The following is an 18032-nucleotide window of genomic DNA, read 5'->3' as shown; positions in this document are numbered from 1 at the left end:
ATCATACCATCCAGTGCTGAGCAAATGCTTTATAGAACCACATCCTGATGGGGTTACAGCTGCCAGTCTTTGCTAAATAAAAACAGATATTTCTCCATATTCTTTATTGCTAAATACAAGCGGAGTCAAATTTAAATGGATTGAAATGGTTTCCAGTTCTCAGTGTGGTTTATTATCGGACTTTCTAACACATGAATGTGATGGATTCTTTATTTTCAGCAAAGGTTCAGAGTCATTTCCTTTATTTCAGATGTGAGTGTTTTTCTTTAGCTGTGAGCACAAAATGCTCCAGATGTTTAACCAAATTTATTCAATATGTAGATACAGGAGTGATTTTCAGAAAGTTTCTTAAATGTTTTGTTTGTCCAACAGGTTTATAAAAGAGCATCTAATGCTGTTCTTAAATGTTCTGAATCATCAACCTTTGTTCATCCTTCATGGAGACAAATGTGTTTAAACTTTTGCTGTCTGTTCAGAGCGGAGTCCTGCTGGGAGCGGAGCTTTCTATCCATCTACCCATTAACTCTTTACCTGCTAAAGAAAAGCATTCCACAGCATGATGCTGCCACCCCCATGTTTTACTGTAAAGAAATGAACAAGGAATTTATGCAGGCAAATAAATAAAATAAACTAGATTATCCCCAAAAAATAAAACAAATACTTAGTTAATTATTAACTAGGAGTAATTGGCTAACACTCAGGTCTTTGATATTTTAGGCTCTGCAGTGTCCTTCTAGCAGCTTTGGTTTGTCATCAGTACAAGAAATGAAGAAGATGAGTTTTGTAAAATACTTCCCATTTACGCTGGTTCTAAGGTGTAGTGAATTTACCAAAGAGAGAAATGAGTTTTTACAGCCTGCTCTTCACACTTGGAAGATTCTTGCTTCATGCCTCAGTTAGCACAGAGAGAAACGTTCCTTCTCAAGCTATAAGAGGTGAGACTAACTGATTTAAGTTATTTCCATCAGAGCTCTCAATCCAGCCTCTCTTCCATGGGCTCCACTCTCTGCTTAAATCCCAAACCTGGAACACTGAGATTATTGCAGACAAACTGAGATATCAGCAGCAGTGATTCAGAATAGAATCAGCCCTTTATGCTGCCATGCTCAGACACTGGGTGGGTAGAAGCTGTAAACCCATTTCTATAATGTTGATGTTGATGGCCAGGCTATTTCTCTAAACTCATCTTTTAACTCTTCACTTTTAAGTTATTTTATACATTCTTCTAAGGTCCATATTTGTGTGACCATATTTTCTAGAATCTTTTTTCTGCTGTAAACACCAGAATTTCCCAATTCTTGGATAATAAAGGGACTTTCTATTCTATTCTATTCTATTCTACTGCACCCTCTGTGGCAGGTGAAGGGAGCAGCAAGACATGCCCCCCCCCCCACCTCTAGCAATAGATTTCATTGTATTTTATTTGTGTTTTTATTGTGAATGTGGCTTTTGTTTAAAAAGCTGTCAAACATCATATTGCTATAAAAGCTCTATAAAACTTTAACCCTCACATCGTTTAGCAATGCCTCACAGCTGATCAGGAAGTAAAATGTAGCAGATAACAAATCTGCAAAGGAAACAAAGCAGTATGTTAGAGGTGCCCTAAAAATGGTATGATCCATTCAGATTTAAAGGAGTCCTTATGATGCAATTTGTTTTTAATTCACCGTGGTTAAGAATATTTACCTAAAGCAGGAATAAGTACGAAAAAAACACCCTAAAATTTACAATGAAGCAGTTTTACTTTGGTGCAGCATGCAGCCTGTGTTTACTTCCTGGTTCCTGAGCCAATCATATGAAAGTTCCCAGGGTTGCTAAAACAGATCATTTGGTATCAGCAGCCTAAAAACATGGAAGCAGGAAGAAAAGCAGACAAGAAATAGTCTCAACAAAAACCTCAGCTTCCTTTAAATGTTTTTACACAGTTTACTTTAGCTGCATGATCTTCACATGCATCTTGAATTTAGCTGCACTTCTCCTCTCTCCTGACTTGGCGACCTGCACCACACTCTGATTGTAAAAACGGAGCTGATCTTTAGATTAAATGATTAGTGTTGTTAAATCAGAGGACAGACTGCAAAACTTTTTTTTTTTCATGTTTGCCTGAATCAGTATATTCTGATAAACAGAGTGGAGGATATATAAATGTGAACATCTACTGCATGCAAGGTAATTTTATACTTATAAACTAATTTTTAGTACTTGTGAAAGTCAGCTACAAACTAACAGAAATATCTTCAGGCATTTTTCTCACAGAGACTTAGACTAATTTTAAATTTCGAAATTTGGTTTCATACAGCTCTCATGACATTTTCATTCCATAAAGTTCAGTAATAATCAAATATGAACAGTGTGGGAGAAAAAACACATTCATCCGGAAGTTTAGAGCATTAATATATAGTATGGTGCAAAGAATGCAGTATTTTAGTTTGGTGTTATCAGTGTGATGCAGAGTCTGGGACAAGATTTACAGTTTAACAGCTCAGCAGTCTGATGGCTGATTCTAATATTTAGTCTAAACTTCTGTGGTGACAATGGATATTGCTGCAAATTGAAATATTTCACTCATTTGTACTGCTTAGAGAAACTACAGCAATTCTATTTATGTAATAGAAATGAAAAAGATGTTATGCTCTGTTGCAGTGATTGTCGTGTTCATAGTCTGGATAGACCTGAGGGTTAGGGTTAGACAATTTGCATGATGCTCATTGCAGCCCGTCGCCAACATGCTTCACCACAGAAACGATCTAGAAATAAAAAAATATATAGTTATAGTTTTACTGAGTAAAAAACAGAATCTGTATTTTTACTCCTAAAATAAGATAATTAGATGATATCCCTTTAAAGTGACAATGCAATATTTTTTTTCTTATTTGAAATGTAAATTGACTTGTTTAATTGGCATAGTGGCTTATTTAGATTTCAAAGTTTTCTTCCTTTCGTCCATAAGTCAAAAGTTTCAGGGTTTTTTTTAGAACCAGTTTTAACTTTTAAGTTTTGAATTCCAGTTCTTTACCAGATCAGGGTGAAAATGGAAGCGTTACAGCATGGCTGCTAGTATCACAGATGAAGGAAGGGGCAGTGGCACCGAGGCATGCCCATTTATAGCTTTCATCTTCTCTCTCAAGTACGAGCCCCCCCCCCCCCCCCCCACAAACACACACATGCACCCCCACACAGCAGTACATTAGCTTGCATGGTATGCGAGTCACAGCTCCTCCTAATATCTTCTAGGACACGCTGGAGTCTAAGCAGGAGTTTATCTTCACACACAAAGAGCTATATCGCTGTGAATAGGTGTATGACTCAGCATCAGCCAGACCAATTAGAGGCACGGCTGACAGTCTGTGCTTTAAACATGCAGCGTGCAAACAGACACGCTAACAGCTCAGCTCCCCAGCCCTTCCTAACCCTCTCAGCGGCGTGTTTCTCATAGCAGTGAGTCATAGTGACTGGACGGCACACAAGGTGTTCTCTTTTTCTCTAACAAGCATATGCTAACCTTAACAACCTGCTTGTGTCCAGGTTTTTTTTTGTTGTTGTCATTTTTTGATATGAATCATGTTTTTGTCCATCAATGTAAAGCAGACAGCTTTACTCAAACCTTGGTCTACTCAACTCAAGCAAACCATCCAGACAAACGAAAAGCTCTGCAGGTTCTAAGCTGTGTGTTTCAAAGTGACTGGATTAGATGATAATGGTTCCCCAGACGTACCGACTAAAAGCATCTTCACTTTCTAATCAGAAATGATCCCAATCATCTCTTCACACTTATGGCTCAGAATGCTCAGTTCCCTGGAGAGCTCCGACCCACTGAGTCTGAGGACGTTCAGTTCAGTTTATTTCACTTTATTTCTATAGCTCCAATTCACATCCTGTCATCTCAGGTCACTTTATAGATCCAGATCAACCAGATCATCCAGTCAGATCGATTTCATGTTTTATATCTAAGGAAAACCAGCCGATTGCATCGACTCATTGACTCTTCAGCAATCCCTCACACTAAGGATGCTTGTAGCGACAGTGGAGAGGAAAAACTCCCTTTGAACAGGAAGAAACCTCCAGCAGAACCAGGCTCAGTGTGAGCGGCCATCTGCTGAGGCCCACTGGGGTTCAAGGAGACAGAAGCAGACATAGAAAAAGAAGCATAGATACAAAAGGCAACTGTCAACCAGCTCCACAGGCGGCCCCGTCCAGGAAACACACAGCCAGGCAGACGAGCTCCGAGCCAGCTCCCATGTCAGAGGATGAAGAGAGCACATCCAGTTAGTCACAGTCAGAGAAACAGGACTACACTGGAAAACAGGCCAAGCTCCAACATCTAGAAACAAAGGTGTTGATGGCAGCAGCACAGCTGATATTTCTCTCCAGGATGGAGTCACAGCCAAACAGGAACAGACCAGATGAAGCTACTATGAGAAAAAGCAGAGAGAGCAGAACGTTAGAGATTGAACTAACAGATTCTGCAGAGTGGGAGAATAGAGATAGAATGAAGCAGAATGATGAAAAAGGGGTCCCTATGTCCTCCAGCAGTCTAAGCCTATAGCAGCAGAACTATAGAGATAGATCAGGATAACCTGAGCCACTCTAACTAGAAGCTTTATCAAAAAGGAAAGTTTTAAGCCTAGCCTTAAAAGTAGACAGGGTGTCTGCCTCACGGACTAAAACTGGTAGTTGGTTCCACAGGAGAGGAGCCTGAGAACTAAAAGATCTGCCTCCCCTTCTACTTTTAGAAATTCTAGGAACCACTAGTAAACCTGCAGATTGAGAGCGAAGTGCTCTGTTAGGAACATAAGGAACAATCAGATCTCTGATATCAGATGGAGCTTGGCCATTTAAGGCTTTATATGTGAGAAGGAGGATTTTAAATTCTATTCTGGATTTAACAGGAAGCCAATGAAGAGAAGCCAGGATAGGAGAGATATGATCTCTCTTTTTCATTTTCATCAGAACTCTGGCTGCAGCATTTTGGATCAGCTGAAGGCTTTTAACTACAGTTTGTGGACTTCCTGATAGTAAAGAATTACAATAGTCCAGGCTTGAAGTAACAAATGCATGGACTAGTTTCTCAGCATCATCCCTGGACAGGAGATTGCTCATTTTTGCAATATTCCTCAGATGAAAGAAGGAAAGAAGGGATTTAGATGACAGTTCCTGATCAAAACTAACAGGATGTTTGGGTCTTCAGCTGAGAAAAACAGAAAATGTAAATGATTGAGAAACTCAGAGAGGATTAGATTAAGGGTTGGCAAAAGATTAGATTTGTGGTGTTACAGAATAATTCTTAACACCAGACTTCAGTAAATTATAGTCATCAGCAAATCAAGCCTGTAATCAGACTAAGAACAGGCTGCTTAGTAAAGGAGCTGTTTCTGATTTGGGGCCAGTGTGTCTGTAGAAATGTAAATAAATACTGAACGACTTTTTCTTTGCTCCTTTTGATTATGGAAATCTTTATTTACTACATGATTATGCAGTAGATGATGTAGTAAACACGTTTACTACATCATCTAAGGAGCACTGGGGACATTTTATTTTTGTCTTGTTTCTTTGCCAAAACGTTAATCACTTTAAAACGGTTTAGGGTTAACTTTATTTTATGTAGGTTTATCCTCCTAGGTTGTTTTTTAGATTGTTTTTTTTTTGCAGACTGAAGCAACAGAAATCTTTGCAAAAGAGCTCAAGCTCAATCAGTTTGTTTCTATAGCTCCAATATTTTGGAGCTATATATATATTTGGATTTAGGGCTACTTCATTTTTCCTTAAACATTTTAGAACATGAGTGTCTGTGAGGTCTTTACGTTAAGGCTTCCTGTCCCTCTGGAAGCTCAACCTTGATCTCCCTCTCTCAGGATTGTTGCTGTATGTTTCAGCATAGCTGGTTTTCCAGCACATTTTAAATGTCGGCCAAAAAGTTCTTTTTGGTCACAAATCTCCTTCCAAATCTTTGAGATTTTCATGGTCAGCCTTGTCTGCACCGCACAACCTGACTGACGGCGTTTCTTTTTCCAACCTGTTGATAAGATGAGATGAATTTATTGTTTTAAAGCATAATTTAGCCTTTATAAGGTTTTTTGTTTTCATTGTCCTGTTTTCTCCTTCATATAAAGACAGTATAAATATAATAATTAAATATCAATAAATAAATAGATGTGAAAGTCCCATGACATAAATAAAACACCGGGTGACTAATTATACAACTAAATGATAAGATGCAAAGCCAAATAATAATATGATTTATAAGATAATGAAATACCTTTAGATTTATTTAATTTCATCAATAAAACTCTTTTTTTAATCATTAACAATCAAAGTTGTAATTATTTCTCTTTATATGTGTTTCCTTGCCTTTCTGCAGTAGTTGGTTACTGGCACGTAATTAAAAGTGCTTCATTCATTCATTCGTGCTTTGATGGTGGCACGCTACGCTGTGGCCACCGCTGGCCTGGGGCTCACTGACAGGAATGTGGCCACCGCTGGCCTGGGGCTCACTGACAGGAGTGTGGCCACCGCTGGCCTGGGGCTTACTGACAGAAGTGTGGCCACCGCTGGCCTGGGGCTTACTGACAGGAGTGTGGCTACCGCTGGCCTGGGGCTCACTGACAGGAGTGTGGCTACCGCTGGCCTGGGGCTTACTGACAGGAGTGTGGCTACCGCTGGCCTGGGGCTCACTGACAGGAGTGTGGCCACCGCTGGCCTGGGGCTCACTGACAGGAGTGTGGCTACCGCTGGCCTGGGGCTTACTGACAGGAGTGTGGCCACCGCTGGCCTGGGGCTCACTGACAGGAGTGTGGCTACCGCTGGCCTGGGGCTTACTGACAGGAGTGTGGCCACCGCTGGCCTGGGGCTCACTGACAGGAGTGTGGCCACCGCTGGCCTGGGGCTCACTGACAGGAGTGTGGCCACCACTGGCCTGGGGCTCACTGACAGGAGTGTGGCCACCACTGGCCTGGGGCTCACTGACAGGAGTGTGGCCACCACTGGCCTGGGGCTCACTGACAGGAGTGTGGCCACCACTGGCCTGGGGCTTACTGACAGGAGTGTGGCCACCGCTGGCCTGGGGCTCACTGACAGGAATGTGGCCACCGCTGGCCTGGGGCTCACTGACAGGAGTGTGGCCACCGCTGGCCTGGGGCTCACTGACAGGAGTGTGGCCACCGCTGGCCTGGGGCTCACTGACAGGAGTGTGGCCACCGCTGGCCTGGGGCTTACTGACAGGAATGTGGCCACCGCTGGCCTGGGGCTTACTGACAGGAGTGTGGCCACCGCTGGCCTGGGGCTCACTGACAGGAGTGTGGCCACCGCACACAGGCGCCGCTGGCCCTCTGACCACCATGATGAGGTCATGCCACAGAGCTGAGGTCATCATGATATTATTTAACTATTAGTCTCATCAAACTCTCCACACAGGAAATCAACGAGCTGCTAATAACAACCCTAACCGTACGGTTGGAACGAAGAACCTGGAGTTGCTCATGCAGCGTTTGAAAAATTAGAAAAATTAATTGGAATCTGTAGGGATGGAATATTTAATGGATGCATTAAACCTTTTTAGTCAACATAAACATTTTCTAATCTAACAATAAAAAAGGTGAAGCTGTTATTCATGAAGACTTTCTCTCTGTTCTCCATCTTACAGCGAGGCGCAGACACACTGCGAGCCGATACGGTGGACAGGTGAGCCTGCTTGTGATTGGTGAAATGTGTGCTCACATGCTCTTGTGTGGTTCAATAAAAACCTTTCAATCCTTGTGCAGATATTCTGGCACAGGAAGCTCAGGAGCCGCCTCCATGAGGAAGGTAGGAGAAGTTAGAGCTGCTTGTTTGTGTTTCATCAATTAAAACATTTTCATCTGAATAGAATAGAATTAATAAAAACAGGTTTTCTTCAGTGCTTTTATATTCTAATTTCCCTTAGCTTATAAAGCAGCACAGATTTAACTTGCATTAACGACCTCCACTGCAACCAAATCAGCGGTTACATGAAGACCCATTCTGTATAAATAATAGCCATGCATGAAAACAGGACGTTTCTTATTCTGTGAGGATGAAATCAAAGCAGGTAAATAGATTTCCTTATTTAGAATATTGTGACTCAGGAGCTGTTTTAGTCACCAACTCAAACATTTTCTCCAAAACATTGTGACCTGGTTTGGTCCTGTTTATAAAATGAAAGGAAACAGCAGAATGTTCTTCTGCCTCAAATAAGAAAGAAAAAGATCAGATGGAGTCTTTTTTTGGTCAAGAAGTAAGACACAAAAATGCTGAAATAATGCAGAGCAAAAATAGTTTTTGTTATTTTAAGAGAGCTAATTTAATTTCTAAAATATGTTGGTTTTAGGATTTAGGACCCTGCTAATAGCTGCTCAACCAAAAATACAGATTGTTCAAAATATAAAAGCCACTGAGATAGAAAGTCACCTCTGCTTTTTCCTGTCTATTAAACATTAATTTTGCAAACATTTTCTCCCCTTTTCCTTTTAGACTTTCCATTACACCTCTTTAAGAACGAAAACCAAAAAGAGAAGTAAAGGTAAGTCCGTTTCTTTATTTAGTAATTAATAAACGTAGACAGCAGACTGCTGATCCGATGTTTCAGGCGGGATCTGTCCCTGACTGTTCGCTGCCATGAGTCACTATAGGCAGAAGGCTTGAAATAATATTAAAAGGACATCAGCTCTGACATCCGCAGCTTTTTTATATTTGGAAAGTCCTGATGTACTTTACTTGATGAAAATAGATGAAAGACAAACACAGACACCAGACACTGTGTGTTCCTGCTCCCGTTTTGTCCTCTATTTGACTCCCTGTAATTAATGATTTGCTTTTTTGGGTAGTCTCCATTTGTCACTGTCTCAGGTGTAATGTGCTCTGAATATTTGAAGGGCTTCCATATGTGCTAAAAATCCACTTTCCCAGCTGACCCGGTTCTGCCTCCTGCCCTCCTCCAGGTTCCCTCACCAGCGCCAGTCGAAGGCGGATCTCCTGTAAGGACTTGGGCCACGGTGACTGCGAGGGCTGGCTGTGGAAGAAGAAAGACGCTAAAGGCTATTTCACCCAAAAATGGAGGAAGTACTGGTTTATCCTCAAAGAATCCTGCCTTTACTGGTACACCAACCAAAATGTAAGCCAGCAGCAATGCAGCCATTTTGTTTCTCGTTGTGGCTCCTATCTGGCAGAGCGGCAAACCTTCATTAGGCTCAGCCATATTTTCCATTGCAGGAACTAATTAGCAATGAGCTCATTGTCCCTGAGTCAGTCTGCTGTTTCTGTTCCTGTAAACTGAGCTACAGTGAAGGCCCCTCCGGTCAGAGCATTGTAAAAACATCTTTAGATAAGTCTATCTTTACTCTGTTATGATCATATCACTCTGGAACTTTCTGAAATATCTAAAATACAAAGAAAACTCTTAATCCCTTCAGTTCAATTCAATTATATACAGCCAACTTTTTGTAAACCCTTTATTGATCACTGGAGAAATTCACTCTCTCCATTTAACCCATCGCCTAGAGGAGCAGTGGGCTGCCACTGTGCGGCGCCCGGGAAGCAGTGTGGGGTTACGGGTCTTGCTCAGGGACCCAGAGTGGAGGCTACGGGAGTTGAACTCAGAACCTCTTGGACCCAAGCTCTAACATTAGGCCGCCATTCCCCAGCTTACATAATCATCCCAACCAACTTTACAGAGATAATCCCGACAGATTGCTACTGATCTGCAGGATTCATGACTTTGTAGCAACAGCAGATATTTACCTGCAATCTGCTCCTGTCTGTCCAACAATCCCTCACACCGAGCATGCATGCAGCGACAGTGGAGAGGAAAAACTGAAGAAAATAAAACCTTTGGGCGTGCCGGTGGTGCAGTGGTTATCAAGCATGACACATGTACGGAGGCCTTAGTCCTCGACGTGGCGACCCGGGTTAGAATCTGACCTGTGGTCCTTTGTCTCTCCCTCTCTCTCATTCCCCCTTTCCTGTCAGCTTACTGTCCTAAAAACGAGCCACTAGAGCCGCAAAAACAAACAAACAGAAATATATATATATAACTTAACCAAGGTACTAAAATGAGATGGATGGTTGATATAACTGCACATTTCTCAGGGCTTAATGCAAAGTTTAATTTGACAAAGTACCAAATAAAAGACATAAAATCCAGCGGGAGCCTAGAGGAAGCCAGCTTAGGACAGGGAGCATCCTAAAGGTAGTGAACAGAGAACTTGTGATCTGCAGAGATTATTTAAAGACGATGCTCAAAGCTCCGTCACTCTGTCTGATCCAACCTTGTTGAAGATGAAGCATCTTCTTGTGACCAAAATGTTTAACATTTATTTAGAGCTTTCTATTCACTTCTTTATTTTTTATGACATTCCAATTGATCCCTTTATATTAGGAGGGAGCAATATTTCTTATATTAGACTATAATTAAACATATTTATTTCACGCTCAGTAGTTTTCTAATAAAATAATTCGTTTTTTCAACCATTCAAGTTTTGAAAGAATACCACATTGCTTTTGAGTGGTTGTTTTATGCAGCCATGAGCATAAGCATTTAAATGATGAAATTATTTCCTATTTCAAGTAAAACTTTGTTCCCCGTTCAGGAGACTCACATTCCATGTTTTTCTCTTAAGTGCGTCTCAGTAACTGTCCCTGCCAACATCATCAACAGATCTTTTTTCACACGCTTCACTACATCAATCGCATTCCCAATAAAATCAGTAAATCATCGGGCCTGACATTTTGTTCTCTGAGTCGATGATGTACCACCGCTCTCCATCTGTCTCCGCCTGCAGGATGAGAAGGCTGAGGGCTTCATCAGCCTCCCCGAGTTCAGAATAGACCGAGCCATAGAGTGCAGGCGGAAATTGTGAGTCTCCATTATATGTCGCCAGAATTACTAATCAAGCACGTTTGCTCTCAGCTACAAAACGTGATGCACAGAAAAAAAAGAAAGCTAATCAGTCTTTTTCTGTCTGGCTGACTGCAGCGCCTTCAAAGCCTGTCATCCAAAAATCAAGAGCTTCTTCTTCGCCACAGATTGTCTGGAGGAGATGAACAGGTGAGCTCCGTCTGTCTATCTGTGTGTCTTGCAGTGATGTGAACGGCGACGTCACGTGTCGTGAATACTTTAGGCAAGTAAAACAAGTTTACACCGGGCAGTGGCCCAGCGACGCCACGCTGAGCATGAATAAGGAACAATCCTGAGTCACGTGTCTGCAGAGAGTCATGATATTTGCTATCTGATGAGCTCTAATTATCCACACCTCTCCTCTGTGACACATGGAGATAATTGAAGGATAGTAATTAACCGGCTATATTTGACTTCTGTGCAGCGATTGTTGGTTCATGTGTGTCGGTGTGTTTGCAGCCACTTTTAAAGGCTATGAAAGTTGTTTGGGTGACATCATGGCTAATTTTAATATTTACAGTAAATATAGATTCTGTGCTCTGAGGTGCATGAAGCTCGCTGAGTTGCAGTAGGAACCTTTTAGGGCAGGAGTCTGCAGCCTTTCATATCCAAAGAGCTGATTAATTAAAAGTCGCTTAGAGACGCAAAATATTATATGACTTTTTAACAACATTTTTTTATTTTTGAACTCTGCAACAGGAAATATTTTATCATCTAAAACAACATTGAGTTTGTATTTTTATCTTTTAAAACAATAATGAATACATTTGTGAGTTAATTAAAGACAGAGATTGTCAAAGAAAGAGAACCAAGACAAAAATAAATCCAAAAACCTATTTCTATGTTCTTTACGTCACTCTTTTGTGAAAATGCAATTCAAATATTCTTTATTAAAACCACTAAAGCTACTAAGACAAGTATTTGTTATTTTTAGGGGTGTGAGGAAAAAATCATTTTGCTGATTTATTGTGAATATCGATCTTTCATTGGTTAATATCAGTTTAAAAAAAAAATAAAAAATTTCCTAAAACAATGAGTGACCCTCGCTCCCTCTGCACCTCTGCTCTGCTAGATGGCGCTGTGGAGCCCTTTAGCTGTGCGGCACGGCGCCATATTTGTAGGTGAGGCAGTCAGAGTGATAGACTGACTCAGACCCCAAACAACATGGATACCAAATTGACTAAATGATCAATATCTCCTGATGAAAAATTACACGAATGTTTTTTTTATCTATGCATCTCATCTTGATAGCTTGGAAAAATATGGTAATATATAGTGATATTGCAATATTGTGATCATATTGTATGGTGATACGTAAAGTATGGCAACACACATGCCAGTACTCACCCCTAGTTACTACAGTAGATCAGTTCTTTATTAAGAGCCATTTTGGCTCTGGATGGGTTTAGAGTCCTTATAGTTGGTGTCAGGAGGCGTTCAGGAGCGTGACAGCTGTGGGGAAGAAGCTGTTGCAGTGCCTGGTGATTCTAGTCCATGGGCTTCTGTAGCGCCTCCCAGAGGGCAGGAGTGGGAACAGTGTGTTTGCAGGGTGAGCGGAGATGGGGTGAATTTCCGGTTCTTTTCAGACACTTCTTCCTGTAGATGTCATCGATGGCAGAGAGCGTTCCCAGGCGATGCGCTGGGCAGTTTTCACCGCCCTCTGCAAACGCCTTCAGGAACGAGGCAGAGCATTTCCCACAGCAAACTGTTGGCGAGGATGCTCTCCATGGTGCAGCGGTGGAAAAGCGTGAGGATCCCCGAGGACAGATCAGGATCCTGATGAGGAAGAGGTGCTGGTGCGCCTTCTTGATGACTTTGGAGGAGCTGGTCATCCAGGTCTGGTCCTTGTGAACTCCCAGGAACTTAAAGCTGTCTTCAAGCTCCACCGCCGTCCCCTTGATGTGGGTGGGTGGGTGTAGGTCAGCGTTCCTCCTGAAGTCCATAAAGAGCTCCCTGGTATTTTTAGGTGTTCAGCTGCAGGTTGTTTGTGTCGCACCACTTAGCCAGGCGGTCCACCTCCTCCCTGTAGGCGGCCTCATCAGAGGATCGCCGTGGTGTCATCTGGAAACTTGATGATGGCGTTGGAGCCATGGACATGTCTGCAGTTGTGGGTGAGGAGGGAGTAGAGGAAGGGACTCATCATGCAGCCTTGTGGCATTACGCTGTTCATGGGGATGGTGGGTGAGAAATGGTTGTCCAGTCGGACATGTTGGGGCCGGCTGGTCAGGAAGTCGAGCATCCAGTTACACGAGTGGACTGATGCCGAGTTCTGTGAGTTTATTGATGACGTTTGATGGGATGACAGTGTTACACCTTCAAGTCTTCCAGCATTCTGGCGTAAGTCTTCTTACTGTCCAGGTGTGAAAGGACAGAGTGCAGCGCTATGGACCCTGCATCCTCTGTGCCCCTACGCTGCCTGGATGCTAATTGGTAGGGGTCCTGTGTGTGTGTGTGTGTTGAAGGTTGGGGGGGGTGTTCTGAGGTGAGCTAGAACCATCCCCTTAATGCACTTGGTGATGATGGGGGTGAGGGCTGCTGGACGCTGGTCATTGGGTCTGGATGGGTTGGAGTTCTAGGGAATCAGACTAGAATAGACTAGAAGCAGGTCGGTACCACAATGTGGGCCACAGACACGTCTGATATATCTAGGTTATGATAAAACAACTTTGTTTAATTTTTCAACCACCACAGTTAAACTATTTAAATTGTTTTATCACTTGAACCTTTTATTTATTTCCTTGTTGATCTGTTGCAGATTGCTTTGTGTAAATAAGTAGCGAATAAAATGACTACAGTAGTACTTGGTAGAGAACCTTGGTTGTTATGAGCTGCTGTAAACCTGAACCTTAGCAACACAACCAGCTCCTAACACAGTTTCTAAGAATGATTCCAACCCGTCTTCATGAACAGAGGCTCTGTACTCCTGGACCTCTGGGGTTCTCATGTTTCTGCATCATTTTTTAGTTCATGTCAGGTGACTTTAAGGACTTCTTCTAAAAGAAAAAAAGCCTTGACTCTAAGATTTGAAGGTCCAGTGTCGCCAAACTTCATCTTACTGGCAGTTTTTCTCCAGGAACTGAAGCCACGGTGCCCGCCATGCTCTACAGGTTATCAGTTCCAAAGGAGGCAAAGTAAAAGCAGCCTGAGTTTCATTTAACATTAAACCTAAAAAATACGATTTAATCTATAACTGCAGGGATGTTCATAGTTCTTCATATCATGTTGTCATGAGGTACGCTTTGCTGTTGTTCAAGACAGAGATCTGTTTTTGGACAGTTTCCTTCATGATGGCATGATGCTGCTAACTGGGCCCCTGGAAGAGCTGAGCCGGTCCTACTGGGATCAAACTGGGATTCTATGGATTCTGCACTAATAAAAACTATTTGAGAGTAAAATATTCATTATAATTAGGATAAAAGTGATGAATCTGGGATTTGGTAACTTTACTTCTAGTTGGTCAAAGACGATGCTATAAAAATACTTAAAGATATAAAGAAAGATTTTTGTGAATAATTGAAAAAAGCCGCCCTCTCCACTTCAAAAAGAAAGATGCACATGCAGACCTCTGTACCCGAACCCGAAGGGGGGGCACCTATTAAAGGTGTGTGAGAGCGTGCATGAGCCCATTGCTCCTCGTGCACGAGCCCATTGCTTCAGTCACCCTCTGTTTAATACTGCAGTTGCTGTTTGCATCACTCATACAAGCTTAGTTTCCAGAAGAAGTTTTGCTATTTTTCCACTATGTCAGACTCACCAGCAGTCAGTGAAAATGGGGACGAGCACGAAGGATGGCCTTACGTCATCACCACATCACCAGAATGATTGACAGTTAGGAGGACCAATGATTGAGATGATCCACCCGCAAAAAGAACATCCTCCACTATAGCTTTCAGACTTTCTAGCTGTAAAGTGACAAAAAGAGAAATGTTCCAAGGGTATGAAGACTTTTGCATAAATCATTTGCATGGGTTCTGTTTTTAAATTTTAATTTTCTAAAATCACTGTTAGGGTTTTAGAAATATCTCTGCAGGATGAGGTCAGATCATGTAAAGTCGTCTGTAAATCCACCACCTCTGCTTTACCTGTAACAACCATTTCTCCTTCTTCTCTCCTTCCCTCTGCTCTCTATTTTCAGATATTATATTCTGTTTTTCATACTTTATCGTTTTCATTTTGTTTGTCTCATTTTAGGTTGTATTTTCCCTATTTTAGGTTTAATTTCTCCAATTTTTTTGTTTTATTTTCCCTATTTTAGGTTTAATTTCTCCAATTTTTTTGTTTTATTTGTCCTAATTTAGGTTTTATTGTGTCCTATTTTAGGTTTAATTTCTCCTATTTTTGGTTTTATTTGTCGTATTTAGGTTTTATTTCTCCTATTTTAGGTTTTATTTGTCCTAATTTTGGTTTTATTTGTCCTGTTTTAGGTTTTATTTGTCGTATTTAGGTTTTATTTCTCCTATTTTAGGTTTAATTTCTCCTATTTTTGGTTTTATTTCTCCTATTTTTGGTTTTATTTGTCGTATTTAGGTTTTATTTCTCCTATTTTAGGTTTAATTTCTCCTATTTTTGGTTTTATTTGTCCTAACTCTTTGCGTGTTGCAGGTGGATGAACCGGCTGGGTCTCGCTGCCATTGGCTACACACCGGATGATAAAGTGCCGCGCCCTGATGAAGGTGAGCTGCGCTCCCCACCGCAGACATGATTCTCTCTCTCTCCTGTGGATTCACTTGTTCGTGTGGGTTTGCGTTTATCTTCATATCAGACTACTGGAGTGAGAGCGATCAGGACGAAGTTGACGGATCGATGACACTCAAACAGGAGGGGCCCTCGTCCCTCTGTGATACTTACCACCGAACACCATCTGTAAGTAATGTAGCCTCTCCTTCAGGTCCAATCAGCATTCTCTCATTCTGAAGGATTTTTTTATTCTTAAAAGCTCCACAGTTTGCAGAGATCTCTGTATTAATAAATCATCAGAGTGGGAGACTTATCTGCTTCTTTAAGAAGCCAACATCACAGACTTCCTTTACCCTTCTGCCAGAATATGTCCCCACTTTGACCTGTAGGTGGCAGTAGGCCACAGTGCTCATGAGGCTGAAGGCAGCCCTGCGGCATAGAAGAATAAAAACCACATGATCGAATAGATCTGCACCAGGCACGTTCAAAAACCTATAAAACAGATTCGTCTTTATGCCAAACCTCTGGGCTCTTGTTAATCTTTGGGGTTATTAATATATAACTCAAAACAGAATAAATCAAAGTTTCATGAGTCATTTGATCAGATATTGAAATACCCAATATGAAAAGATGAAAAGCCTCTTTTCTCATTTGTTAGACATAAAATCTTCCTTTAAACAGTTTACTATGCCTTCCTCCATTTGATGATGTCTTGACCTTTTAAATGTCCTATTCGCTGCATCTGAGTTGAACTGAGAAACAATAGTGAACATGAGGTAAAGCAACACCTCCTGCACACCATTTCCTCCTGTGATCATGTGACACATTTATAAAAAAATATCACGAGAGGCCAGGAGGCAAGCTGTGATCCTCCATGAGTTTAGTTTCATTCCAGGAAGAGATCCCATAATAATATCTGTATCAGGTTTCCAAATGGGCCAGCTCCACAGGTGCAGATCTATTCAGTCCATGAAATGATGTCAGAATTAAAGTCTCTTGGACAGCAGGAAAGTTTAGCCCTTGATGGGCATCTGTTTATTGTTTATTTATTTGGATCCCCATTAGCTGTCAGTAATTTGACTGCTACTCTTCCTGTCTGTCTGCATCCGTCTGCGATTGAATAAATTCTCTCATTTTGAGTTTTTCTCAGGATGTATTTATTCTGTTTATCAGTTAGTTGTTTTTAAGGTTTCTCTTTCTGACCTTACACTGATCTCAGATTACCTTCTGGGGTATTTGGCCAAAGTATTATTATTGGTTCAACTGTTAAAGTTGTTCCAGTCACTTCCATGGCTGCACGGGTAAAAAAATAAAGCCCCTAGCAATGCAGACTGTTGTTACGTTTGTGAAATAATAGATCACTCTTCTTAGATCAGCAAATTTCTTCCTGGAACTGAGATAGATGCCACCTGTGCAACAAATCCAGTCAGAAACTAAATATTCCACAGTCAACAGGCAGCTAAATCATTAGAAGATGGGAATGTTTGGGAACAACAGCAACTCAGCCACCAAATGGTTGGCCACATAGACTGATGGAGCGGATGCAGTGGAGCACGGTGGGAAGAGGGCGCCAACTAGTGGGGAGTGGAGGCCTAGTGGTTAGGGCATAGAGCTTGGAATCCAGAGGTTCTGAATTTGAGTTCCAAGCCCACAGACTGCCACTCTGGGTCCCTGAGCAAGACTATTACCCCCACACTGCTCCCCGGGCGCCGCACAATGGCAGACCACTGCTCCCCAATGGGAGGGGTTAAATGCAGAGAGAGAATTTTGTTGCTCTGTACTTGTGACAGTGGAATGACAATAAAAAAAAGCTTCCCCCCTCCAAACCTGCTATAGCCTTCAGATTAGCTGTAGCGCAGAGAGCTTCATGGGGTTCTATGGTTCAGCAGCCTCATCCAAGCCGAACATCACAAAGTGCAATGAGTTAAACATCATGAAATCTGATGGAGGAGTCTGGGTTTGCATTGTAGCGTAAAGTTTGGTTGAGGAGGGATTATGGTGTGGGGCAGTTTCTTTAGGAACTGGGCTTGGCCCCTTAGTCCCAGCAAAAGGTTCTTCCAGCGAGGCTTTGCACCAGAGCACGGAGCAACGTCTATAGAGACATGGAAAGCAGAGTCTGGTAGGGAATCAACCTGACTGGCCTACAAAGAGTCCTGATCTCAGCCACATAGAAAACCTTTGAGAGGAATCAGAGTGGAGACTGAGAGCCACGCCTTCTTGTCCAACATCAGTGTGTGACCTCACAACAAGCTCGTAGAAGCCTGATCCAAAGATCCTATAAACACCATTAGAAACCTCGTGGACAGCCCAGAAGAGTGGAAGCTGCTCTGGCTGCTAAAGGGGACTGATGTCATATTGAGCCCCTGTGATGTCACTGTAGCTCAGATGGAAGTCAAGGCAGGTGATCATTCTGGCTTAGAGAAAAGAGTTAATAACAGCCGCTTAAGCC

General features: G+C 42.0%; 1 protein-coding gene across 1 annotated transcript in view; it reads left to right on the top strand.

Annotated features, from left to right (window-relative positions):
- The window catches only part of si:ch211-26b3.4 (connector enhancer of kinase suppressor of ras 2), a 125229-nt gene that overhangs the window by 98792 nt on the left and 8405 nt on the right, over positions 1 to 18032 (top strand). Inside the window, exons 14-23 of the mRNA XM_038305312.1 lie at positions 2402 to 2405; positions 3109 to 3152; positions 7639 to 7677; positions 7758 to 7800; positions 8485 to 8533; positions 8952 to 9124; positions 10791 to 10864; positions 10985 to 11056; positions 15509 to 15579; positions 15669 to 15769. Coding sequence (XP_038161240.1) covers positions 2402 to 2405; positions 3109 to 3152; positions 7639 to 7677; positions 7758 to 7800; positions 8485 to 8533; positions 8952 to 9124; positions 10791 to 10864; positions 10985 to 11056; positions 15509 to 15579; positions 15669 to 15769 — 670 coding nt within the window. The remainder of the gene's footprint in view (positions 1 to 2401; positions 2406 to 3108; positions 3153 to 7638; positions 7678 to 7757; positions 7801 to 8484; positions 8534 to 8951; positions 9125 to 10790; positions 10865 to 10984; positions 11057 to 15508; positions 15580 to 15668; positions 15770 to 18032) is intronic.

The sequence above is a fragment of the Cyprinodon tularosa genome, unplaced genomic scaffold (assembly GCF_016077235.1).
Source record: "Cyprinodon tularosa strain WSP-4 unplaced genomic scaffold, ASM1607723v1 ctg555, whole genome shotgun sequence".
Classification (NCBI taxonomy): domain Eukaryota; kingdom Metazoa; phylum Chordata; class Actinopteri; order Cyprinodontiformes; family Cyprinodontidae; genus Cyprinodon; species Cyprinodon tularosa.
The sequence above is the reverse complement of the archived record's forward strand: the minus strand, read 5'-3'. Positions and strand labels throughout refer to the sequence as shown.